At 43.8% G+C, this 26,420-nt stretch overlaps 1 protein-coding gene across 1 annotated transcript in view; it reads left to right on the top strand.

Annotated features, from left to right (window-relative positions):
• The window catches only part of DCHS2 (dachsous cadherin-related 2), a 315,764-nt gene that overhangs the window by 153,365 nt on the left and 135,979 nt on the right, over window positions 1–26,420 (top strand). Inside the window, exon 2 of the mRNA XM_062199052.1 lies at window positions 7,525–7,716. Coding sequence (XP_062055036.1) covers window positions 7,525–7,716 — 192 coding nt within the window. The remainder of the gene's footprint in view (window positions 1–7,524; window positions 7,717–26,420) is intronic.

The following is a 26,420-nucleotide window of genomic DNA, read 5'->3' as shown; positions in this document are numbered from 1 at the left end:
CAAGCTGCTCTCTTAAAATCTTAAATTAGCCTTGTGGTTTGCCGCATAAGGTAATGGTCACTCTTGTATCTTATAAGACAGTATTCGTAGGTTCTAGAGATTAGGACATAGACTTAACTTTGGGGTGTGCCATCGTCCAGCCCCCTGAGAAACACAGCAGGGGTGGGTATAGCAGTTAAGATGCCACTCGGGACACTTCATCCTATATGAGAGAGGGAGGTTTCAGTCCCAGCTCTGCTCCTCATTCCAGCTTCCTGCTAACGTACTCTCCGGGAGGCAGCAGGTAATGGTTCAGGTAGTCGGGTCCCTGTCACCCATGTGCGAGACCCAGGTGGGGTTCCCCACTCCTGGCTTTGGTCTGGCGCATCCCTGGCTGTATAGGAGTTTGGGGAGTGAACCAGCAGATGGAAGATTCTCTGTCTCTCTGCCTTTCAAATAGAATGAAAATAAATAGATTAATTTCACCTGCACTCCGGGTTCTAGTCCTGGTTGGGGCGCTGGTTCTGTCCCGGTTGCTTCTTTTCCAGTCCAGCTCTCTGCTGTGGCCTGGGAAGGCAGTGGAGGATGGCCCAAGTCCTTGGACCCTGCACCCGTGTGGGAGACCAGGAGGAAGTACTTGGCTCCTGGCTTCGGATTGGCGCAGCGCACTGGCTGTAGCGGCCATTTTGGGGGGGTGAACCAATGAAAAAAGGAAGACCTTTCTCTCTGTCTCTCTCTCTCTCACTAACTCTGCCTGTAAAAAAAAAAAAAAAAGAAAGAAAGAAAAGCAGTTCCAAGACTGAGTTCTGGGGCACTCCAGTGTCCAGAGGCAAGGAGAAGACAGACAGTAAAGGAAACTGAAGGGGGGTCGGTGAAGTTCAGGGGGAGGAGATGACCACCTGTGTTAGGAAAATGGCGCAGTCTTATGGCGCGATCTACACCCTGACACCATCCTAGGTTCTAGCCCCCACTGCCATTGCTGGAAGCCAGGTGGCCACATGGCCCAACCACCGGTGTTAGCCCCACCCCCATCCTAATGGGATTCGATGCTCCTACTTCCCTGCCCACCCCCTGGCAAAGTTTTATAAGGACCTGTTCCCTCCCCTCCCCCTCTCCCTCCCCTTCCCCCCCCTTCTTTACCCTCCTTTCCCCCCTCCCCTCCTCCCTTCCTCCCCTGACCTCTTCTCCCCTCCTCCCCTCCTCCCCATCTCCCCATCTCCCCATCTCCCCATCTCCCCATCTCTCTCTCTTGATCTCTCTTACACTCTCCTTCTCCCTCTTTTCCTTCTTTGTCCCTTCTCTCCAGTCTGTCAGGTTTCCCCCAATAAACTTTCCCTTACTCTGGTGTTTGGTGTGTTTTGTGGCGGCCTTACAACCTGTACGAGATACCACTGATACACAGAATGTAAGGACCCAGCCGTGCACGTTAGAGTCAGCGAGAACAGGTTGTTGGTGAATGTGCCCAGTTGAGTTCAGAGAATGGCATACTTACAGCCGCTGTAGTCCCCAGCTGAACCCAGCTTCCACGGGGACACTGTCGTCCCTCTCCAGCTGTTAGGATCAGAAGTTGGCTGAGCCCTTCAAAGGTGAAAGGTTACTTCATGATTTCTCCTTTCCCGATTGACATTTTCTGTGTGTTTTGTCATCACTTTATTTCTTCAAGCAAATCTCAATAAACTCATGTTAGAAACTTTATAAATCATAAAAGAAAAAATAAAGTGAATGATTTTAAATTTCGTCTATATTGCTACCGTTTTTCCTAGCATGTTTTTGTGTCTTTTATTTTCCCCTTGATCAGGCTCTGAGTTTCACTAAAATATCTCACTGAATTAAGAGATAGTTTGCTTAGGATTAGGTAAAAGGCAAAGTTAAAGTTAAAAGTTAAAGTTAAAAGTTAAAGTCTCCCCAGGCCTTTTAGGTAGGCTTTATCTGATTTGAGTGGCTGGGTGTGTGACCCCCTGAGGCTGCCCCACCCAAGGCTGAGAACTGCTCAGATGGGGGCTGTTAAGTGTGCTGCAGACAAGTAGACCCATTCCCCTTGTGAAACACTGAAGAAAAGTTGCAAGGATTCGTGTTCTCAATTTGTCTCCTATTTCTGTGACACATTCATAGGCAAGAATCCTTACCTAGATGTTACAGTGAGGGAAGTGATACCAATTCCTTAAATTCTGGAAAGCCAATAATTAAATCAGGGTAATCTTAGCATTAAACTGATGCTTTGTGCTTTCATCAGCTCTCCATCAAACTAGCCAAGATCAGCTGAAAAGAGACCAGTTCTAAGTCAGAGTAAGTTTAAAGTGAAAACTGTCAGGTTCATCTCATTCTGATACAGTGAACTAAGGGGAGGTCCGAGCACAGGGGTGTGTTGAGCATGCTATAAGCTGGCTCTGGGAGGGGATCCAGGGATAAAAGCCTCCCATGATCTCCTCTGGAGCCCAATTCACAGCATGAAAGCTAGGTCCTTCTTGCTTTGATTTAAACAGATATCTCTGGAGAAAAGGTCCAGCAAGCTTATTTACTCATTGAGATTTCCTCTCAAAGCTTTCACAAAATCATTTCCATTTTGTATTACTCAAATTGCTTAAGTTTTATGGATCAGCCAATGGCTATTCATAGATACAAGCCCTAAAGATGCCAAGTTACTTCAGGCCATTCAAGACTCAATATTCATAGGTGGAATATGTTGTTAAGGAGTGGTAGGTCATCATTCTGGGGTAACACCTGGGAGGAATACATTCTTATTTTGTGATTCTGAAACTCGGAATCGGAACTGCCAGCACACAATGAGATCACTACTCCTACCCCACTTTTGACTCCTTGTTGTTTGCTTTGCCAGTAGTCTGCATGAAAAAATGGTCTTGAAAGTGAGAGTAAGGAAACTTATCTTTATATGCGCAATCATTGGCTAATGCATGCAATTAAAGGCTGAGAGTGGGTTTGGAATTTAAAGACAATGAATATTTGTTTTTCAATCAAGTTGAAATTAGTGGGGCTACCATATGTTTAGAATATGTATATATTGTCTTTGGGACTTGAGGTTACTAAATTATTAACAGCCATCACAAGAGAATAAACAAATGTATTTGGAGTTTAGTTCTTTGTAGTGGAGACATTTGTGGATTTTCTGGTTTAGCCCATCTACTAAGAAGAATAACACAAGTGCATTAGCTGATTGTACAGGGTGAATAATTTTGACAAAGTGAGAGTGAACAAATTTCCAGATATCTGAGAGAATATTCTAGTGGCCGGCGCTGTGGCATAGCAGATAAAGCCATCGCCTGCAGTGCCAGCATCCTATATGGGCGCTTGTTCGAGTCCCTGCTGCTCCGCTTCCGGTCCAGCTCTCTGCTGTGGCCTGGGAAGGCGGTGGAAGATGGCCCCAGTCTTTGGGCCCCTGTGCCCACGTGGGAGACACTGAAGAGGCTCCTGGCTCCTGGCTTTGGATCAGCGCAGCTCCAGCCGTTGCGGCCATCTGGGGAGTGAGCCAGCGGATGGAGGACCTCTTTCCCTCTCTCTCTCTCTCCTTCTCTCTCTGTGTAACTGCCTTTCAAATAAATAAACAAATCTATTAAAAAGGAGAGAGTGCAAATATTCTGGAACTCTTAATATCCCTTGATGGAATCATCACATGACCTTTTCCTTGGATCCATTGGATGACCAATAACTCCTAAGTTGAATGGAGTCAGTTCTTTTTCAGTCTTGATTTTCAACTCAAGTTCCTGACATTTGAGTGCTTGTTCTCTGTGAGCTCCCAGGTTTTGTTGTATACCATAGAAGGTTTTAAGGTGACTCACTGGGACTGAGAAGAAAAATGCTGAATTTTTATGTATATATCCCAGAATGAGAGTCATTGCCTTTGTTCTTTTTGAAGAAATGAGCTTTTAAAACAGCTGTGTACTGCTCTGTAATGAGAGTCTTATTTCCCCCATAATTGTAAAGCACATATTTTTCAGTATCTGCTCATGTAATAGTGGCCTGGAAGCTACTTGCTTAATTAGCAGTCATGCACCCAAGTGACCATTGATGTACCAAGACGTAATGAATCCTGAATTATGTATGCAAATCTCTTGGAATTATATGCTGGCAGTAGAGTAGATTAGGCGTGAATAAGAATAGTTAAAGCTGATAGAAAGTGTATAGTACAGGTTTTTATTAAGTAAAACTATAAAAATGACATACTGGATAAAACAAAAGATTGAACAAAAGAATTGGAGTAATCTCTTCCATGTAAGTTTCTCTATAAATTTAATAGATAAGCTGCTTATTAAAAAATAGATGAGAGTGAAGGTAAATTTAAAGGACTGTATTATCAGTTGAAAAGAATAAAGGCAATGAAAGAGGGAAAACAATATTGCCAATTACCAAGAGGCCATGGATCCTCAACTAGGCATCACTGACATGGGGGCCAGATAATCTCTGTTGTGGAGTCTGTCTTCTGCATTACAGGATGTTGAGCATCACCTCTGGTTGCAAACCCCCAGCTGCCAGTAGAAAGCCTTTCCCAGTTGTGAAGATTTTTTTAGAAAGTCTGTACACATTTCCAGATGTCCTCTTGGGGACAGCATGCCCCTGGTTGAGCACCACTGCCCGAGACTACGTGGAAGGACAGCCCTGGAAGTCACAGTCCAGTTACCTGCTCAGGATAGCGTGGGAGGAAGGGGAGGTCAGTGGAGAGCTGTAGTTGTTGGATGTGTTACTGAGAAGCATTTTCATTTGAGAAGTGTTGACATTAAGGCATAGCTCCTGTATTGATTAAAAGTAGTCCCTTTTTTCTCTTTTTCAATCTAGAGTTAACGAGTGCAATGGGAATACTAATAACGCAGGTGGTGAGACTGTCTTTTATTTTTCCTCCCTCCAAAAGGCCTTACAGAAATATGCAGGCCTGTCAAGTGTTATTCCCCCAAATTAACTCTGTAGTAAGAAGCCAAGGAGCATCTCTTCAGGGTGTAAGGTTCACTTGGTTGTTTCGCTACCTAGTAGAGGCTACTTGCAGAACTGCATGATCTTGGGTGTCTGTCTGTATATATTGTAGACTAAATGTCACTTAGGGCAGAGTCCCCTATATTCACTAACTATCCTTATGATCTGATGTATTTCCCAGCCTCCTTTGCATTTAGGTTGGCTTCAGGTAGCTAGTTCTGTCCAGTGAAATGTGCCCTGAACCTAACTTCTGGGATGAGGAAATTAAAAGCCAGAGGGCTTCTTCCTCTCCCTGTTACGGTGACACTGGGGACTCTGCCAATACACACCCCTGTGAACCAAAGAAATAGTTGGCCTTTTATTTCATAGTCTCTGTTCTTTTTCCCTTTCTGGGACATTTGTTACTTGGATGTTAGACTTTCTGAATTGATCTGCTGTATTATTTCCAACTGTCATCATTTCATCTATTTTTCTTTTTACAGCTCAGTTGGAATTTGACCATGTAGAATAGAAAGTTCAGCTCAAACGAAAGTGTATAGCTGTCTACCTTTTGCTTTCTTCATGTCAGTGACATTATGGTGACAAAGCTACATGCATGTGAGCTGAATAGTTGTTTGGGATAATATCACACGAGCCCTAGCATACTCTGCATTGGAGCAAAGTCACAATATTTGGGATCATCTGGGCAGTGAATAAAGAATGTAGTGACAAAGCTTCACACTATAAGGAGGCAGCATACAGAACATGGCCATTGAGAGCACGGCTATTGAGAGTGTGGGCTGTGTTGCCAACTGTCCAGATACAAATCTCAGCTTTGGAACTTACTAGATAAGGGGTCTTTGAAGAGTTACATAAACTCTCTGACCCGGACTTTTTGATCTGCAGAATGGATTTAATATCTTTTGGTTGTAAATTATGAAATACATGCTAAGATTTTAGAAGAGTATTTTTTTTTTGACAGGCAGAGTGAACAGTGAGAGAGAGACAGAAAGGTCTTCCTTTGCCGTTGGTTCACCCTCCACTGGCTGCCGCGCGGATTCGAAGGCAGGAGCCAGGTGCTTCTCCTGGTCTCCCATGTGGGTGCAGGGGCCAAGCACTTGGGCCATCCTCCACTGCCTTCCCGGGCCACAGCAGAGAGCCGGCCTGGAAGAGGGGCAACCGGGACAGAATCTGGCGCCCCAACCGGGACTAGAACCCTGTGTGCCGGTGCTGCAAGCGGAGGATTAGCCTATTGAGCCGCGGCGCCAGCCATGAAGAGTATTTTTAATAATTTGTTCTCTCTTTGTTTCTCTTTCCTTCCTTCATGGTCTTCTCTTATTTATTGTATAAGAGAGAGAGGGAGAGAGAGAGGGAGGGAGAGAGGGGGGAGAGAGAGAGAGAGAGAGAGAGAGAGAGAGAGAGAATATGAGAATGAGAATATGAATGAGAACAAGCCATCCTATCCACTGATTCACTCCTGAAATACTTGTAATGACTAGGACTGGATCTGCTGAAATCAGGAGCCTGGAGCTTAATCTGGGTCTCCCACGTGGCTGATAGGGACCCAAATACTTGAGCCATCATCTGCTGTCTCTGAGATTCTACATTAGCAAGAAGTCAACATCAGGAGCAGTGCCAGGACTCAAACCCAGGCATGCTGATGAGGGATGCAGCTGTCCCAAGTGGTGTTGTAAATGCTAGACAAAGCAACCACTCCGTGAAGTGCTTCTTTTATTGTAAATGTTATGTAGATGTTTGCTGGTACATTAATTGAGCTGTAAGCCAAAGGAATTAGACGGAGCCCAGGAGCTGGAGAATTTTTTTGATCTTTTCTAGAGAGCCTATCCTATTTCTCATTGTGTATTTTCACAGTTAGTATGAATAAGTTAAATGTTTCATGATTGGAGTTGCTTAGTCGTTTCTACTCAACACAGGACTGCAGCTAACACAAACAGTCCTCATCCGTGAAGCACAAGTGCTCTTTCTTCTGGGTGTTGACAGCTGCCTGTCAGTGTGCCTGATTGGTCAAGCAGAGTATGGGCTGGACTTCATTCCTCCCGGTGCCTGCAGGGCGAGTCATGTAGTAATGAGTTTGCCAGATGGTACAGTGCCCCCCAACACCCGATCCTTATTCCCACAAGAAAACCTGGCCTGAGGGATTCCCTCACACTCCAGGATGGATTCTGTCATTTGTATTGGATGTCTAGTCATCGTACAATTTCCTTGACTTCCTTTGCTGCCCTGAAAGAGAGTGGTGCCCTGAACCCGTCACTTGGCAACCTGAGGCGGAGAGGCAGCAGTAGATGTGTTGTTGAGTCCTTAGCTACGTGGATGTTGTCATTGAGGTGGGACAAGGTCACGTTAGTGTAGTGAAAGGAAAAAAAAGAGGGCAGAAGAACCCAGAGCTGAGTCCTGGGGAGCTGAGACTGGTACATCACAGGAAAGTACTGGAGTGGGTGAAGGGGAGTGAGCAGAAAAGGAACATAGAGGGGGCGTTGTTGCTGAAGGAAGCGAGAGAAGATGCAAAACCAAAGTCTGTGCCTTGTGAATAGCTCTGGGGGCTGCCCCAGGCTGTGCCGGTCACTGTGCTAAGTCATGGGCAGCTGAAGTTGTGTTCGCATTGCTGACCAACCCCGTGTCCCGCAGGTGAAAGCCTCCGATGCAGACGCCGGGCTCTATGGCTTTGTGGAGTACGCGCTCTATGCTGGATTCCAAAGCCAGGAGGCGCCTCATGCCTTCTCGATTGACCCGCAGGATGGGCGCATCTGTGTTTCTCAAGACATGGACAGGGAGAGGGATCCAGCCACCTACGATCTCCTGGTGAGAGCTAAGGATGGGGTAAGTCTTGATGTGCAAAATTTGGAACACCCTCCAAAGCAAACCACTGTGAACACATTGCAGCGTACCCACGATCATCAACAATTGTCTAATCTTGTTTCATAGATCACCACCTCTTTGCTTTTTTGGTGTGTTTTGAATCAGACGCCTGGCATTATGTATATATACTGTCCATAAATAATCCAATAATATCTTTAACTTTTATAAGCCATGACTGTAATACGTTTATAGTGATTCTTCAATCACATGTCATAGTCATTCCATGTTAAAGTTTCTCAATTTTGTACGTATGTCTTTATGACAGTTGGTTTTCTTGAATCAAGATCCAAATAAAGGGGCCAGTGATGTGGCACAGTAGGCAAAGCCACCACCTGCGATGCTGGAATCCCATATGGCTGCTCCACTTCTGATTCAGCTCCCTGCTAATGGCCTGGGAAAGCAGTGGAGGATGGCCCAAGTGCTTGGGCCCTGCACCCGCGTGGGAGATGCAGAAAAGCTCCTGGCTTCTGCCTGGTCCAGTGCTGGCTATTGCAGCTATCTGGGAGGGTAAGCTAGTGGATGGAAGATCTGTCTGCCTGCCTCTCACTCACTCTCAACTCTGACTTTCAAAATAAATAAAGTAAATAAAAACTTTTAAAAATCCAAATCTACAAATCGATTTGATTGATTACATGGGATTCAATTCAAAGATCATAAAGTGACTAAAGAAGGATATATTATTGTGTAGAGGGTTTAGTTCATTGAAGATATTTATAACTATCTGTATATGAAACAATATGACACCCACACACTTTTACTATTCTATATATATTAACTTCTGCCTATGAGAGGAAACACAGGGCATTTGTCTTCCTGTGTCTGGCTTATTTCACTTGGCATCATGATCATTGTAGAACATGTCAGGATTCCATTCTTTTTTATTGCTGAGTAATATTCCATGTGTATTTATGTCTATATACATTTGCATAAATTCCTTGATTTGTGCACAATGTTTGGAATACACGGCTGACCTTGTTCTTTGTTTTCTTCATTGCTTCTCTGTTTCTTCCTCCCTGTCTCCTTCCTTCACCTTTCCTTCCTTCCTGTTTGAGAGGCAGAGACTCACAGAGTCCCCAGTACCCACAGTTCACTCCCCAGTACCCACAGTGGTCAGAGCTGGCTAGTCCAAAAGTGGGAGCTGGAGATTCAGTCCCGTTCTCCCGCACGCGTGGAAGGAACTGGTCACCTGAGCCATCCCTGCTGTCTTTCAGGGACTGCAAATCGGGAACAGAGGCAGGACTCGAACCCAGGCCTTCCAGTGTAGGACGTAGGAATTTTATCAGACATATTAACCACTAGACCAAATGCCTGCCGCTGACTTTATCCTTCCTGATGATCCCATTTATCTGTCTTTGATCAGTGACGGTAACTTAAGTTTGCCACCTGTGTCTTTTGTTTCTCTGTTCTTAAACTTTTAAATTGACATATAGGGGCAGGCGTTTGGCTCAGCAAATAAATTGCTGCTTGAGATGCCTGCCTCCCATCTCACCGTGCCTGGCTTGAGTCCTGGGTCCTGTGTTCCGATCCAACTTCCTGCTCATGTGTATTCTGGGAGGGAGCAGGTGTTGGTTCAAGTTCCTGGGTCCTTGCTAAGCACACAGGAGATCCAGATTGAGTTATGGGTTCTTGGCTTCAGTCTGCCCAGCAAAAATAGATACGATTTAATTGATTCGATAGTTGATGATATCCATTTTAGGCTATTACAGGTAGTGTATCTTTTAACATTCTTATCCTTGTGATTTGGGGAACTATGTAAGTATTTCTGTTGGATAAATATGAAAGGCAAATGACTTTGCAAAGTGGTTATACCAATTTGTACCCATATCAGTAGAGTAAGAAAATTGAATTTTTTCCATGTCTTCCCCCCAAATTAATATTCAATGTCTTTTTAATTATGGCAATTTTAGTACCTGTATATTACATCAGGGTTTTACTTTGAATTTCCCTGAGGACTAATGAATTGAACATGTTTTCATATATTTATTGGCTGTATAACATTTTGTGAAATATTTGTTTAATTCTTTACCTGTTTCCCATTGTATTTGTGGATTTTTTTTAAAATTACTGATTTGTATGAGTTCTTCATATTTTTGGCTTTCAAGCTCTAGTGGGATATATTTATTCTTTATATCTTCACCCTTTCTGTTTGCTTTTTCTTGTCCTTAATGGTGTCTTTTGAGGAACACAAGTTCTTAATTCTAATACAGCTCAGTTTACCAATTTGTTTCCCTTTGTACGTCAGGGTTTTGTGTCCTTTTAGAAGCATTTACTTACTTTATGGACATGGGGGCATTCACTTATGTTTTCTTCCAAAATCTTGTTGTGTTTTTTCACCTTTTTTTAGTCTAATAGGAAAACCATTTGTGTTTTTCCCCCAAATGGATATTCAGTGAACCCTGCAGCTTTTTTTGCAATGCCTGTTCTTTCCTCACTGCCCTGTAGAGTGTCCCTGCTGTCATGAGTGCTCTGCCTGTGGACCTGCTTGTTTACTGCTGGACATCCTTGTTTCTGCCCACTTTTCTGCCTTGGCGCTAGCCACACTCTCTTCATTACCTTACCTTCATAGTAGGTCTCACGATTTTGTATTTCTTTAGTTTTGCCCTGATTCAGACTTGTCCTATGTCTGGTCATTGACATTTCCAAATACATTTGACAAACTTCTCATTCAAATTCCACTGCATTACAACAATGGTAGCCTACTGTATATGCCGTTCTGAGCTTTGATTTTTTTCAGTTAGTTCAGGTTTTTACTTATTATTTTTGCTTAGTGTATTTTGGAGATTCTCCATGTTTCTTGTCTAGCTGCTTATCGCTCCAGACACTGCTTACACCTCTCTGGTCTAATCTTCCTCCTTTGAAATTAATGGGACATTTGGTCTACCTTAAGATATGAGTTGTTGAGAAAAAAGGAAACTTGAATCTGTATTTATCACCACTAACATGAAAACAAAGTAATTTAGATTTAGTGAAATAGCTGTGATGATTTGGTTAGGTTTTTGTCAACATGTGTTTTGTCAACATGTGTTTTCAGGAATCCCTGGTTCTTTGTAAGAAAATACGTAGGAAGCAAATCAGGACCAAACAGAGGAATTTAGATTAATTCAAGCCTGTGTGATTATTTAAAGCTCAATACATGAGGGCACTTCAAAAACCCTGTTACTTGAAAGGTAACTTGATTTTGGTGTAAAACTTTTTTGAAATTCACTAATAGTTCTATAGTACATATTTTGCATGGACTTTTGGGGGCCTGTTTGTGAGCACACACAAATGTTAATCAAGGGCCTTGGAAATACATTTATAGATTTTAAGATGATTGTAAAAGACCATTCTAGAATTTAATACCCAATTTAAATCCAATATAACATTGATCAAGCATCTATTTCTAATAAGTCTCAGATGATGATATTGATGTTAAAATTATCTTTATACAAAAATGGTCATTTACTTTCAGAAGTGTATTATACCCTAAATGCAGTAACTTAATTAGGAATATTGGCAGTGAAATTTTAAAAAAAAATTGTATTTTGTATATTTATTATCATTTTGTTGAAAGAGAGAAAAAAAGAGACAGACAGATGGAGATTTTCCGTTTGCTGGTTCACTTCCCAAATGCCTGCAGCAGGCAGGACTGGGCCTGGCTGAAGCCAGGAGCCCGGAACTCAATCTGGGCCTTCCATTGACTAGCAGAGAGCCAAGTACTTGAGCCACCACCTCCTGTCCTATGAATAGGAATAGGGTCAGAATAGGAAGCTGGTTCAGAAGCGCAGAAGCTGGGACTTGAACCATGCCCTCCAATAAGAGATGAGGACATCCCAAGCAGCAACTTAACGCCCTGCCATGTACCTGTCCCTTGTGTCCATGTATTTAACTTAAAAACCTTTGCCCCTGTTTCACGTTGAACCTACTCTAGGAACATACTCCACGAAGAATGAATGCTTTCTTTGTGTCTCAGCATTCTGTCAGTGGCATCATTAAGTCCATCTTTAACCATAACATTCCCCCGTAAATCTTTCCCTGGTCTTCACCTCCAGTGTTTTAGACTTTCTACCTCTTCTGAGTCTGTCTCCTTCTTGAGTTTGTGAATCCATTTCCACCGAGGTCTTCCAGGCTCCTGTCTTTGAAGATAGTAGAAGTCATTGAGAGTAGACTGGCAGCCACAAGCTTCCACCATGCCCCCATCAACATAGAACAGCCCATGTTGCAGGGCCAGCATGGTGCTGGAGTCAGGACCCACTTCTCACAGTGGACTGCTGGCTTGCTTAGAGCAGCCTTCAGCTCTCCCACTGGCCTGGGGCAGAGGGCACCTGCTCAATGGTGACCACAGTCCATCTTCTGGGACCACGGCTTCGATCACTCAAGAGCTTTGGGTGCTAGCTTCCCACATTCATGCTTGTTACCTGTAGTCACCTTTGGGCCCCACTTTTTGCTTTGCCTGTATTTTCTCCTCTCTGACCTAGATGCATTTAGCTGTCCCATAAACCAGCAGTTCTTTGTGGCATCACAGAAGTACAGAGCACTAAAGCAGTCACACCTCAGGTGCTCCACATTGTCAAAGACAGCCACAGTGAGTAGGTTCTGATGATTCAAGGGCAACAGTCAGCTAAAAGCCAGGAAGATAGACCTTGGAGAGAACTTCACTCTTGAAGGCTTAATTCCAGTCCAGCCCATTTACTTCCCCTTCCTCAGGGGAGAGACATATCTGATTGCAAGGTGTGTTGGTCTACATCTTTCCTTATGGTTTCCAGTAGCTTCTATGGGTATTAATGCTTTCCAGGAGAGTGATGGACCTTGAGTGGCCCAGGCTGGATGGGAGCCCAGTTCCTTGAGAGCCCAGTCCCTCAAATGGACAGCTCGTTCTCCATGAACTTGTCCTGGTTGCAGGCAGCCAAGTCTTTGTAGTAGGTGTAACCCCTTGTGCTCTCATGGACGCTATCAAAAAGAATAATATGTATCTTTCAGGCTGCCATCTTGTACTGGCTACAGGAGCCATTGTTGATTTGTTTCTCCCAAGTCTCAATGACCAAATGCAGGACACAGAGATCCTTGTAGTGGGGAACTGCACCTGTCAGAAAACAAACTCCCCTGCAAAGATTCACAGCTGAAGGTTCCATCACAGCCTGAGAGCAGAGGGCCTCTGAAGGGAATTGGGAATTATCACTTTAGTCCAGGTGTCATTTCTGATAATGTGGTTCTATTGCTTGTTATATAAACAAGACTTTTGCCATTGAAATATTTTCCTCCAAAAAGGATCAACCCACTGGTCTTGGGATCAGCACAGAAGGATGCATTTAACTTGATGACGGCAGGGAATGTGGTGTTTCTACAGTCTGAGTCTTTTTAGCATGTAGTGTCGAGGGATGGCTTGTCAGAACGGCAGGGTCTCCCCTCCCCAGAATGCTTGGATGCCTTCTCCACCCTAATGGCTGCCTTCTCCATCTTGTCAAGGGAAGGAACAGCACACAGGAACCCCTCCTGGAAGCAGGACAGCAGGGGGCAGAGCCTGGTTACCTGAGGCCAGAGATGCATATTCAATTGTAATTTACTCATTTATCTTAAATTATTTGGAAGTCAGAGACATCAGATAGAAATCGTCCATCCACCCATAATGGTCTGCAGGGACAGGGGCTGGGCCAGGCCCAGGCTAGGGGCATAGAACTCAGTCTGAGTCTCCCATGTGGATGCCGAGACCCAAGTACTTGAGTCATCACCTGCTGCCTCCCAGGGTGCATGTTAGTAGGAAGCTGGAGTCAGGAGCAGAGCCGGGACTCCAACCAGGCACTCCGGTATTGGATGCAGGCATCCCAAGTTGTGTCTTCACGGCTGCCCCAAACCCCTGCCCCAGGGTCGCATTTTTAAAGGCAAATTCTAGAAGAGCCCCTCTCCTCCTTCTCCTGCCTTCATGGACTTTTAACAGCTTCCTGATGGTCTCTCTGTTTGGACATAAAACTACCTCCAATGTTCCTTGTATGCACTTCAGAATACATGAGGATCAGGCAGCATAAGTCACTATGTGAGACTGTGTGTGTATGTGTACAGGCACATACAATGCACATGTATGTAAATACATCTGTACAAGTGATCCAGTGTGTTGACCTCGTAATGTTTCTGAATTATTGCTGTGATTGACTGGGTGTTTCTGCAGGGTGACACCCACATCTGTCATCACTGTGCAGTGTCTGCTAGCAGCCCACGGCTCTCAGAAACACATCATCCAAGAGCGGGTAAAGCTGGAGGTAACAGTGTTGGTAACGACCCAGTTGGCTGCCCCTGAAAACAATCCCGATGACACCCAAAGAATAGATTAATTCAGACAAGGTGTTTTAAGTCCAAGATGCTGGATTCCAGGCCATAATGAGTTGTTTAGAACAATAAACTGTACCATGACAGAAGTCCTTTAACTTTACATAATTACCTTGACAATCTATGTTTTCTATTCCAATCCTTTCTCTAATAAATGTCCAGGAAGCCCTTTGGAAAAAAAATTGCTGAGACCCCATTTGTCCATGGTCACTAAGCGATTTTTATCCACCAGTAGAAGGATTTCTCTTGTGAAATGCCCTTTGTATCTGGACCTCCCTGCTGCTGCCCTGTTTGTCCCTGGGATGACTGTCAATATTTTGAACTCCATCATTTCTCCTAATCTACCAATATTGCTCCTGAAATACTCTATTTCTGCAGCGCCTGCTCCTGCTATTTATCTTCCACATAGAAGACATGAGGATGCCATAACATTGTTTTCTTTTTCTTTTTTTCTTTTGTCTTTATTTGAAAAGCAGAACTACGGAGAGGGAGAAAGAGAAACACACACACTCACACACACACACGCACAGAGAGAGAGAGAGAGAGAGGTAGAGAGGTATCTTCCATGTGGTGGTTCACTTCCCACATGGCTGCGACAGCCAAGGCAGGCCAATGCCGGAGGCCAGGAGCTTCTTTTCGGTCTCCCACAAGGGTGCAGGGGTCCAAGCACTTGGGCCATACTCCACTGCTTTCCCAGGCACATTAGCAGGGAGCTGGATCAGAAGTGGAACAGCTGGGACTCGAACTGGTGTCCATATGGGATGCCAGCGCTATAGGCAGCATCTTAACCCACTATGTCACAGCACCGGCCCCTGAGGATGCCAGACATTATAATATGAAACCAAATGATTGAATTATATTAGTAATCAATTGATCTTTCACAATACAGCTTTATAATTTAATTATTGCATGCTTCTATCTAATTTCTTATTTCCTTTCTCCACTGACTTTTACCAGATGAATCTCTCATTATATATATATGCGTATATATATAATATATATATATATAATGTGTACATATATGTTTGTTAAGTCTTTCTGTGTATTTTGTTACATCCTGTAACTGAGAATAATGTGCCTGTGGTAAAGCTATTTCAACTGTATCTCAGCACTGCACACTTAAGGGAGGATTCTGTCAGCGCACAACAGAGGAAGCACATTGATTGAGCTCTTCACCATTGCACTAGGGCACACTCATGATAAAAATCGGCTGTTGAAATTGTCCTACATAATTTGTGTGCAATTCAAGATCCCCAGAAGCAAACTTGCTGAGGTAGAGGGACATATTCAATTTAATTTTAACGGATTTTTATCTCACTTTCTAAGAAGTCTTCAAGGGCGCTTTCTTATCTGTTATTTCACTGGTCACCACTGCTCCCATCGCAGGGAGGAACAGTTCCCCAGCTGCCCTATGTTTTACAGACAAATTACCTGCACCGTATCTCAAACTGATTGCTACCCCTCTTTAATATATTACCAGGATTATTCCCCAGATGTCTTAAATACTACTTTGCCTCTGTCTTTCCTCCCACCATTCATTATTATCCACATTCGCAACTCCACTGTGTGCAGTCCTATCCACAAAATTCTTCTACCATGCACTCTGGAACTTATGGTTCATCATTTAGCAAAAACTCTTATGCATAGAGCCTGCTTTCTTTTCTCTTCTTGCCCTGATTGAAACCCCCCGATGGTACCAGCTCTGACAGAGAAGCCCATATCTCAGTAATCACAAGCCAGAAGGTGACGATGTCAATGTCCCCCTTTTCCAGAGAGGATTCAGATTGTTTCTACTCCTTTGTTCATCAATGCCAGATCGAAATTTTTTTTTTTTTTTTTTTTTATTTTTTTTTTAACTTTTATTTAATGAATATAAATTTCCAGTATACAGCTTATGGATTACAATGGCTTCCCCTTCCCATAATTTCCCTCCCACCCGCAACCCTCCCCTCTCCCGCCCCCCTCTCCCCTTCCATTCACATCAAGATTCATTTTCAATTCTATTTATATACAGAAGATCAATTTAGTATAAATACTTCAACAGTTTGCACCCACATAGAAACACAAAGTGAAACATAGTGTTTGAGTACTAGTTATAGCAGTAAATCAAAATGCACAGTACATTAAGGACAGAGATCCCACATCAGGAGCAAGCGCACAGTGTCTCCTGTTGTTGACCCAACAAATTGACACTCTAGTTTATGGCGCCAGTAACCACCCTAGGCTGTCGTCATGAGTTGCCAAGGCTATGGAAGCCTTCCAAGTTTGCTGACTCTGATCATATTTAGACAAGGTCATAGAAGACAGGTTGAGGATAGTAACCAATGATCCTAAGAGTGGCCTTAACCAGGTCTGAACAATTATACAGCATTAAGTGGGGAAGAGGACCATCAGTACACACAGGTTGGGAGTAGAGCCATTGGTGGTAGAGTAGAGGTTATGATTACAAAGGAATGAGGCCCAAGTGCACTAGACAGGGTCTAGAACAAAGGACAGAGTCCAGATCGAAATTTTTAATTTGAGGTACAGAGAGACAGACCCAAAGTGACCATCTGCTGATTTACCCTCCAAATGCCCACAACGGCTGAGGCTGGGCCATGCTGAAGCTAGGAGCTGGGAGGTCAGTCCAGGTTTCCTTTGTGAGCAGAATGGACCAAGTGCTTGAGTCATCACCCTCTGCCTCCCTGGATCTGCATTAACAGGAATCTGTTGTCAGAAGCCGGAGCCAAGACTTGAATCCAGCCCTCAGCTATGGCCTGTAGGCATTTTAACTAGGCCAGCTGCCCACCTCCCAGCTCACGTCTTTTTTTTAAGATTTATTTATTTGAAAGTCAGAGTTACACAAAGAGAAGGAGAGGCAGAGAGAGAGAGAGAGAGAGAGAGATCCTTCATTTGCTGGTTCACTTCCCAATTGGCCACAATGGCCAGAGCTATGCCAATCTGAAGTCAGAAGCTTCTTCTGGGTCTCCTACATAGGTGCAGGGGCCCAAGGACTTGGGTCATCTTCTACTGCTTTCCCAGGCCATGGCAGAGAGCTGGATCGGAAATGGAGCAGCTGCGACTCGAGCTGGTACCCATATAGGATGCCGGTACTGCAGGCAGCGGCTTTACCCGCTATGCCACATTGCTGGCCCCAAGAAACCCCTTTTTGTTGTTGTTTGCTTAGGACTTTGATATCTTGCTCACCATCTTCCTCTTCATTATGGCTCCTCACCATCCTTAGAAACTTGCATAGGCCGGCGCCGCGGCTCACTAGGCTAATCCGGAGCCTGCAGCACCGGCACACCAGGTTCTAGTCCCAGTCGGGGCGCCAGATTCTGTCCTGGTTGCCCCTCTTCCAGTCCAGCTCTCTGCTGTGGCCCGGGAAGGCAGTGGAGGATGGCCCAAGTGCTTGGGCCCTGCACCCCATGGGAGACCAGGAGAAGCACCTGGCTCCTGCCTTCGGATCAGCACGGTGCGCCGGCCGCGGCGGCCATTGGAGAGCGAACCAACGGCAAAGGAAGACCTTTCTCTCTGTCTCTCTTTCTCATTGTCCACTCTGCCTGTCAAAAAAAAAATAAAAAAGAATAAAAAGAAACTTGCATAACCATTTATTGACTCATCGTGCGTCCTCATCAGTTTCTTGATTTCTCATTTCCAGGGGTCATCACCATGGATCACACAGCCTCGCAAATCTCCCTGTCAAGCCTGCTGTATTCCGACAAGCATTCGCATCATTTTTATCTCACTGTAGCACTCTAGTCTTGCTGGTGACTCTCGCGTGTTCAGATCACCAGTACCCACGCTGGTGATTCTTCTCGCATGTTCAGATCACCAGTTCCCATGATTCGTGTTATTCATTTGCAGACTCCCTCCGCATCCTCCACTCCACTGAGCTCTCCTGATAAAACCCCAGCTCTGTGTGCACGTGACCCTGGCTTTTCTGCACTTGCACCTGAGCAGCTGAATGTTCTTGGAGAACAAGGACACGCTTGTCAGGGAGAGGGATTAACCTCCTGCTGTAGATCTGCTAACCTACCTGTGTATCAGCTCACGCTCTTTTTCCCGTTGTAATAGCCATGCCCGTGTTGGCCTTACAAGCAACTTCCTCTGCTATTGAGGAGCCTATCATTCTTTTTTTTTTTTTTTTTGGACAGGCAGAGTGGACAGTGAGAGAGAGAGAGAGACAGAGAGAAAGGTCTTCCTTTGCCGTTGGTTCGCTCTCCAATGGCCACCGCGGCTGGTGCGCTGCAGCCGGTGCACCACGCTGATCCGAAGGCAGGAGCCAGGTGCTTCTCCTGGTCTCCCATGGGGTGCAGGGCCCAAGCACTTGGGCCATCCTTCACTGCACTCCCTGGCCACAGCAGAGAGCTGGCCTGGAAGAGGGGCAACTGGGACAGAATCCGGCGCCCCAACCAGGACTAGAACCTGGTGTGCCGGCGCCGCAAGGCAGAGGATTAGCCTGTTGAGCCACGGCGCCGGCCAGGAGCCTATCATTCTTAAGGATAACACTTCTGTAATGAATTTCTCTGCATCATTACTTTCTCAGATTCTTCTGAATGACTCCCATAAGCATATCAGGCACAATAATAGTGTATATCAAACAACAACAAAACTCCTTTTGATTTCATGTACCTTTGCAGAAAACCACTTTATTTATCTTCTCTTTCACAGCAAATCTACTTAAAATGCTTCTCTCTATCCCATCACTTTTCAACTTTCTTTGATCCATTCTTCCCTCCCTACTTCTCCAATAAAACTAATTTTCTCAATATAATTACTCTTGTGGCATACCCTGGATTTATTTATTTTAATTTGATTCAACTTCTCAATGAATTTGTAAACATTGATTCTTTTGGCTTTGATGACACCAAAGTTTGCTGTTTTTTCCCCCCTAATATCTAAGCCTCATTTACCTTCACCTTTGCTCATTGAATCATGAAATTTAGACTGGAAATCATTGACACGAAGTTTGCCAGAAGGTATCACGATCATTGAAGCTACAGGTCCCAAGAGCTAGGAGATAAGAAAGATGGACATTAATTGTCTCCTACACAGGAGTTCAAATGGCAAGAACAAGGAGAATGGAAATAGAAAATTACCAAAGTAGAAAGAAAGTTTTCTGTATCTGTCCATTGCCTGGAGATGACCCTCCTGCTTCTAGCACTGTATGCCTTCAAGCTTGGAGCTTTCCCAAACCTCTCCCCTTTCATAGCATAACTTGGGTGGACTGGATTCAGAAAGGATGGTTACAAGTTTCTTGCCATATTTTAAAAAAATAAAAGGTTAAGATGAAACAAAAATGGTCCATGACTTCTTGGTGGAAAGAGGAATGGGAAGACAAAATTAAGAAATATCTGTGGGGCTGGTGCTGTGGCACAGTGGGTAAATGCCCTGGCATGAAGGGCCAGCATCCCATATGGGCGCCGGTTTGAGTCCTGGATCTCCACTTCCTATCCAGCTCTCTGCTGTGGCCTGGATAGTAGTAAAAGATGACCCAAGTCCTTGGACTCCTGCACCTGCATGGGAGATCCGGAGGAAGCTCCTGGCTCCTGGCTTCGGATCGGCACAGCTCCCGCCATTGCAGCCAACTGGGGAGTGAACCATCAGATAGAAGACCTCTCTCTCTCTCTGCCTCTCTTCTCTGTGTAACTCTGACTTTCAGATAAATAAATCTTTAAAAAAAAAGAATTATCTGTGTATGGAATGTATGGGGTACATGAAGGTACTTCAAAAAGTTCCTAGAAAAACAGAATTAAAAGGTGTTTATTTTGATGCAAAAAAAGTTTTGAAATCTATGCATAGTTTTTTTTCACAATAAGCATTTCTATGTACTTTGTAAAGATTCCTTTTGATACATGAATTCTGATTTTCTTTGCTTCAAAATAAATTTATCTGGGCTGGCACTGTGGCGCAGTGTGTTAAAGCCCTGGCCTGAAGCGCCGGCATCCCATATGGGCACTGGTTTGAGTCCCAACTGTTCCTCTTCCGATCCAGCTCTCTGCTGTGGCCTGGGATAGCAGTGGAAGATGGCCCAAGGACTTGGGCCCCTGCACCTGCGTGGGAGACCGGAAAGAAGCTCCTGGCTCCTGGCTTCGGATCGGCGCAGCTCCGGCCATTGCGGCCATCTGGGGAGTGAATCAGCGGATGGAAGACCTCTCTCTCTCTGCCTCTCTCTGTAACTCCTCTGTCTTTCAAATAAATAAAATAAATCTTTAAAAACAAACCAAAATGAATGTATCTTTTAATTCCATCTTCCATGAACTTTCTGAAGTAGTACTTTTGTACTTATTTATCTCTTGCTGGAAAAAAAAAAATATTTCTGAACTTCAGCAGCTTAAAAACACCCGAACATTTACTAACTCATTTTTTTTTTTTTGGACAGGCAGAGTGGACAGTGAGAGAGAGAGAGAGAGAGACAGAGAGACAGGTCTTCCTTTGCCGTTGGTTCACCCTCCAATGGCCGCCGTGGCTGGTGTGCTGCAGCCGGTGCACCACGCTGATCTGAAGGCAGGAGCCAGGTGATTCTCCTGGTCTCCCATGCGGGTGCAGGGCCCAAGCACTTGGGCCATCCTCCACTGCCCTCTCGGGCCATAGCAGAGAGCTGGCCTAGAAGAGTGGCAACTGGGACAGAATCTGGCGCCCCGACTGGGACTAGAACCAGGGGTGCCGGTGCCACAAGGCGAAGGATTAGCCTACTGAGCCACGGCGCCGGCCTTTACTAACTCATTTGTTAACTAAGGGCTGAGCAAATGTTAGCAGCTGAGCTGTGTGGTTCAGGCACAGAGTCTGTCATGCAGTGGTGTTGTTAGAACACCTTCTGTGAGCTGGACACAAGTTCCAATACACAGCTTTGGGGAGTAGACAGTCAAGGAGATGGGGAAATGTGCTTAGGTCAGCTTTTCTCACCTGTGTTCCGTGGGGTACTGGTTTCCCCCAATGCCTCTTCCTAAGAGGAGTCTGCAGTCTAAAGGAGTGGGACCTACCTCAAACGCATCGCCTCTGCTAACACGCATGCCGTGACTCTGAGATGCTGGCAGGCAACCAACCCATCTGCCTCGATGAACTTCCCCTTCCCCCTTGCCTCAACGTTTTGGTTAAGGAATCTTACATCCCTGCATGGCCCCCATGTGTCTCTTCCTAAACACCTACATTGGATCTTATCACTTCATTAATGACAACAATAAAGTCCTGTGCAGGAGGTTAGGAAGAGAACATTAGACTTTCATCCTTTCAAATTTCATTTTGTGACATTTTTAATATAAATAAAACATTTATGCACTATAGGCATTCATAATTAACAAAAAATGTGTATTTGGGGGTGTTCACACCACATTTTTTACTGATAGAGTCCACTGGTGTGTAGAATAAAGTTTATGTCCTCCTTAGCATTTTGATCAAATTCCAAGAATCTGACCATTAAGTGATTTCTCTCAAACCTGCCACCTTCCGCCTCTGCCCATCTACCTCCCTCTAACCCTACCTGCGTGCTTACCCTTCCTGCAAATGGCAGTATTTTGGAAAAAAAAATGATATTACACTTTCTCGGATGTTATTTGACCTGAAACATCTGTCTGTCAAATCCTATTTGTTTTCGAGGACCCAACTCAGAGACTTCGTCAATGTTGAGGTTTTCCTCTGTTTGCTGCTCATAGTTCAGTTCTAGCATGCAACCGTATCTGAAATAATACCACAGTGCTGCATCCGTAATTCTGAAACCCCATGGTTCTCAAATGGAAGAGTTTTGAAACTAAAGCCCTAAAGCCCTTGATGACTTCAATTGGAGTTTTAAGATTGTTGCTATGGGGTAAATTCTACCTTTGGGATGATGAGCACCTGCCTTGACCAGACATGTCTATCCCTACATCTTGCTGCAGATTATGACAGAGTGCCACTCCAGACCATACCAGGTATATGACCTGTACATTGCACTTCTGAAACTTGGGAAATTTAGAGTTGCAAGACAAATCTCTCTGGCCCCAAGTCAAAGGGGAAGGAGTGCCTAACATCTTGTATTGATGGTTGCTAACCATTTTAGATGCTCTCATCTGTATGAGGTCTCTCGTTGTAGCAATAGGCGTGGGAGGCAAATGGATATCCCTGCTTTACAGGTGAGGCAGCTTGTAGGCGTGGACTGTCCGACTTTCTAAGGGCTGCGGTCCTGGACATGGGAGAGCCAGGCTCTACACCAAGGTGTTTTGGCTCCAGGTTGTGCCTCAAGCCCAGTTGTCCAGTATCTGCCACATAGAATGTGAGTTCCTGAAGAACAAAAGCCCTGTCTCCCTTTGATTCTCTAATATTGTGTCCATGATATGGCTTGTCCCTAGTACAAGCAAGTCTTACATGAAAGATAGAATTTTTGGCCATAGGAATAATGTAAAACCTTCAGTTTAAGAGGAAGTCCCCAAGGGCTTTAGGGACAGATGAATCTATATTCCAACTCCAGACTTGCTTAGCTTGTATGAGTCACTTAGCCTCTGTTTTGTTGTTGTTGTTTTTTTTAAGTTTATAACAAGACAGAAAGCATAAAAAGGGAGATTATGACAATTGAAGAAGAAAATGCATGTAAAACACATTTAATGCACATTCATTCATGATTGTTACAAGGAGAAAGTATCACTATCATTATATTCCTAGGATTATATCTGAAAAATATACTGAATCTATTATAAAATGAAAATTAATTAAAAAGGAAATAACAAAGCATCAAAAAATTCTGAGATCTGTACAACTTTTCCTGTTTTCATTGTTCCGTGTCAATACGTTTTTCACTTTGCCATCAAACGTTTGCTTATTTTTGATAGTATTGCCTGTTTGGGGGTTTCCTAGATGACCCAGGAATTAAGACCTTGGTTCTTACTCTTCAGGATCTTAACCTAGAAAAATACTTATTTCTTCACCTTTCCCAGTTTTTTATGACTTCTCTTACCCACTTTCTTGGTCCCCTTGGCTCTAAGTGAGAGGACAAATATAGACAGCAAGGGAGAAGGAACACAAAACTGAGATGGAACACACTTTGGAGAAACAGCAGGTCTTTATCACACGTTGTGGGGGTGTTTTCTGTGAGTTACCAACCTGCAGACCCCTCTAGTTACACCGTACCTGGATACCCACAGGTTATTTAGGTTTGCTAAAGATGTAGGGCCAATCTACATTTTATTTTTAACTGATATATAAAAATATACAATTTATAGAGTGTTGTGTGATGTTTCAGTACACGTATAGATTGTATCATTCAAATCAGTAGACATCTGTTTCCTCAAATATTTACAATTTCTTTATAGTGCAGACATTCAGAATTCTTGCAGCTTAAAAAAGAAACAGTAGCATCATCATTGTCTAGAGACACCCTACTATGCAATAGAGCACTAGAACTTCTTTCTCCTAATTGTAAATTAATGCACATTAATCAACATATCCCCATCCCTTCCTCCCCACTATCCTTCGTAGCCTAAGGTGACCACCATTCTGCTATTCATTTCCGTGAGGTCATTTTTTTGAAAATATGATCGAGATCATGCAGCATGTGATTTCCCGTGCTTAGCTTATTTCACTTAACACAGTGTTCTCTGGTTCCATCTATGCTGATAAAAATGACAGGACTTCATTCCTTTTGTGGCTAAATAAAATTCCCTTGTGTATAGGTAACACATTTTCTGTAACACTCATCAGTTGATGGATATTTTGGTGGTTTCCGTTCTTGGCTGTTGTGAATAATGCTGCAATAGATGTGGGAGTTTGGATGTGTCTTCGAGGCTTGATCTAATTTCCCTTGGAGATACACACACACACACACAGAGTAGTGGGGTATGAATCATATGGGAATTCTATTTTTAATTTTTTGAGGAACCTCTAAACTGATTTCCACAAAGACTGTACTCATATATACTCCTACCAACAGTGTGCAAGGTTCCCATTTCTCCACATCCTCACTAGTACTTGGTATCTTTTATGGGTTGTTATGGTTGTTAATAGTCAATTTAATTGGAGTGAGGTGATATTTCATATGGTTTTAATATACATTTTCGAGTTGACTAGTGATGTGGAACTTCTTTGCATGTACCTGTTGGCCCATTTGGCATGTCTTCCATTGAAACTTACATATTTGCATATATTGTCTCCTTAAAAATTGGATTTTTTTATATTTAATTGAGTTCCTTTTGTATTCTTGTTATTAACCAGTTTCCAAATGTAAAGTTTGCAAATGTTTTCTTCCATTCTGCAGGTTTTCTCATTACTCTGTTGACTGTTTCTTTTGCTGTAAAAAAGTTTTTAGTTTGGTGAAATCCCATTTTTTTTTCTTTACTTCTCTTTCACCATTGTATAGTTTTCACTGTAGATGTATTTCTATTTATCTAAATTTATTCCCATGTATTTTATTTTTCTTATGGCTATAATAAATGAGATTACTTTCTGGTTTCTTTCCAGATAGTTCATTATTGATTTTTGTGTATTTATTTATTTAAATATTTATTTTATTTATTTGACAGGCAGAGTTACAGAGAGAGGTAGAGACAGAGAGAGAGGTGTTCCACCTGCTGGTTCACTCCCCGGATGGCCGCAATGGCCGGAGCTGCGCTGATCCGAAGCCAGGAGCCAGGAGCTTCTTACGGGTCTCCCATGTGGGTGCAGGGACCCAAGGACTTGGACCATCTTCCACTGCTTTCCCAGGCCATAGCAGAGAGCTGGATCAGAAGAGAAGCAGCCAGGACTCAAACTTGTACCCATATGGGATGCCGGTGCTTCAGGCCAGTGTGTTAACCCGCTGAGCCACAGTGCCAGCCCCATGTGTATTTATTTTTTAAAGTACAGTTTTGCTGAATTCATTCATTGGTTCCAACAGGTTTTTTGATGCCATCTTTGAGGTTTTCCACATGTAAGATCATGTTGTCTACAAACAGTGATGATTTGATTTTCTCCCTTCCAGTGTAGACTTCCTTAATGCTTTCTCTTATCAGTTTGCTCTATGACTTCTGATGTTATGATGAATAAAAATGGGAAAATACGGCATCCTTTTCTTGATCCAGATCTTACAAAGTCTTCAGCTTCTCCCTGTTCATGTATGATACTGTCCAATGGCTTATTGATGGCCTTTATTATGCTAAGATATAGTTCTTCTATGCCTAATTTATTGAGTTTTTACAGTGAAGGGATATTAGATTTGGTCAAATGACCTCTCCATCTATTGAGTTGAATGAATCTTTTTGTCCTTCGTTCTGTTGATATGGTCTATCATGTTTATTGATTTGTGTGTATAGAACCATTCTTGCATCCTTAGGATGCATTCCACTTAATCATGTTGAATTATCTTTTTAATTTGCTTTTGCATTCAAATTTTCTAGTATTTCACTCAAGATTTTTAAATCTATGCTCATCAAAGATATTGACCTGAAGCTTTTTTATTAAAAAAAAAAAGATTTATTTATGTGAATAGCAGAGTTAGAGAGAGAGAGAAAGAGAGAGCGCATGCTTCCATCTGCTGTTTCACAACCCAAATGGCCAGGACTGGGCCAGACTGGAGCCAGAAGCCTGGAATTCCATCCGGGTGTCCCACATGGATAGCAGGGGCCCAAGCACTTGAACCATTTTCTGCTGCTTTCCCAGGTGCTTTAGCAGGGAGCTGGATTGGAAGTGGAACAACGAGGACAGGAGTCAGTTGCTCGTAAGGGATGCTGGTGTTGCAAGAGGTAGCTTAACCTGCTATGCCACAATGCTGGCCCTACCTGTAGCTTTTTTGTTTTTGTTGTGGTTATTTTGGGTTTTTTTTGTTTGCTTGTTTGTTTAAGATGTATTTATTTACTTGAAAGTCAGAGTTACACACAGAGAGAAGGAGAGGCAGAGAGAGAGAGAGGTCTTCCATCCGTTGGTAGTTGGCTTCAACCACCAGAGCTGCACCGATCCAAAGCCAGGAGCCCCTTCCGGGTATCCCACGTGGGTGCAGGGCCCCAAGGACTTGGTCCATCTTCTCCTGCCTTCCTAGGCCACAGCAGAGAGCTAGATCGGAGGTGAAGCTGCCTGGACTAGAATAGGCGCCCATATGGGATGCAGGCACTGCAGGCAGTGGCTTTACCCACTATGCCACACCGCTGGCCCATGTTGTTGTTTTTCTAAAGATTTATTTATTTATTTGAAGTCAGAGTTACAAAGAGAGAGAGAGAGAGAGAAGTCTTCCGTCTGCTGTTTCACTCCCCAGATGGCCTCAATGGCCAAAGCCAGGAGCCAGTAGCTTCATCCGGGTCTCCCACATAGTTGGCAGGGACCCAAACACTTGAGCCATCCCCTGATGCTTTTTTTCAGGCCATTAGCAGGGAATGGGATCAAAAGTGGAGCAGCTGGGACACTAACTGGTGCCCATATGGGATGCCAGCCTCACAGGCAACAATCTT

Source organism: Lepus europaeus, chromosome 8 (assembly GCF_033115175.1).
Source record: "Lepus europaeus isolate LE1 chromosome 8, mLepTim1.pri, whole genome shotgun sequence".
NCBI lineage: Eukaryota > Metazoa > Chordata > Mammalia > Lagomorpha > Leporidae > Lepus > Lepus europaeus.
The sequence above is the reverse complement of the archived record's forward strand: the minus strand, read 5'-3'. Positions and strand labels throughout refer to the sequence as shown.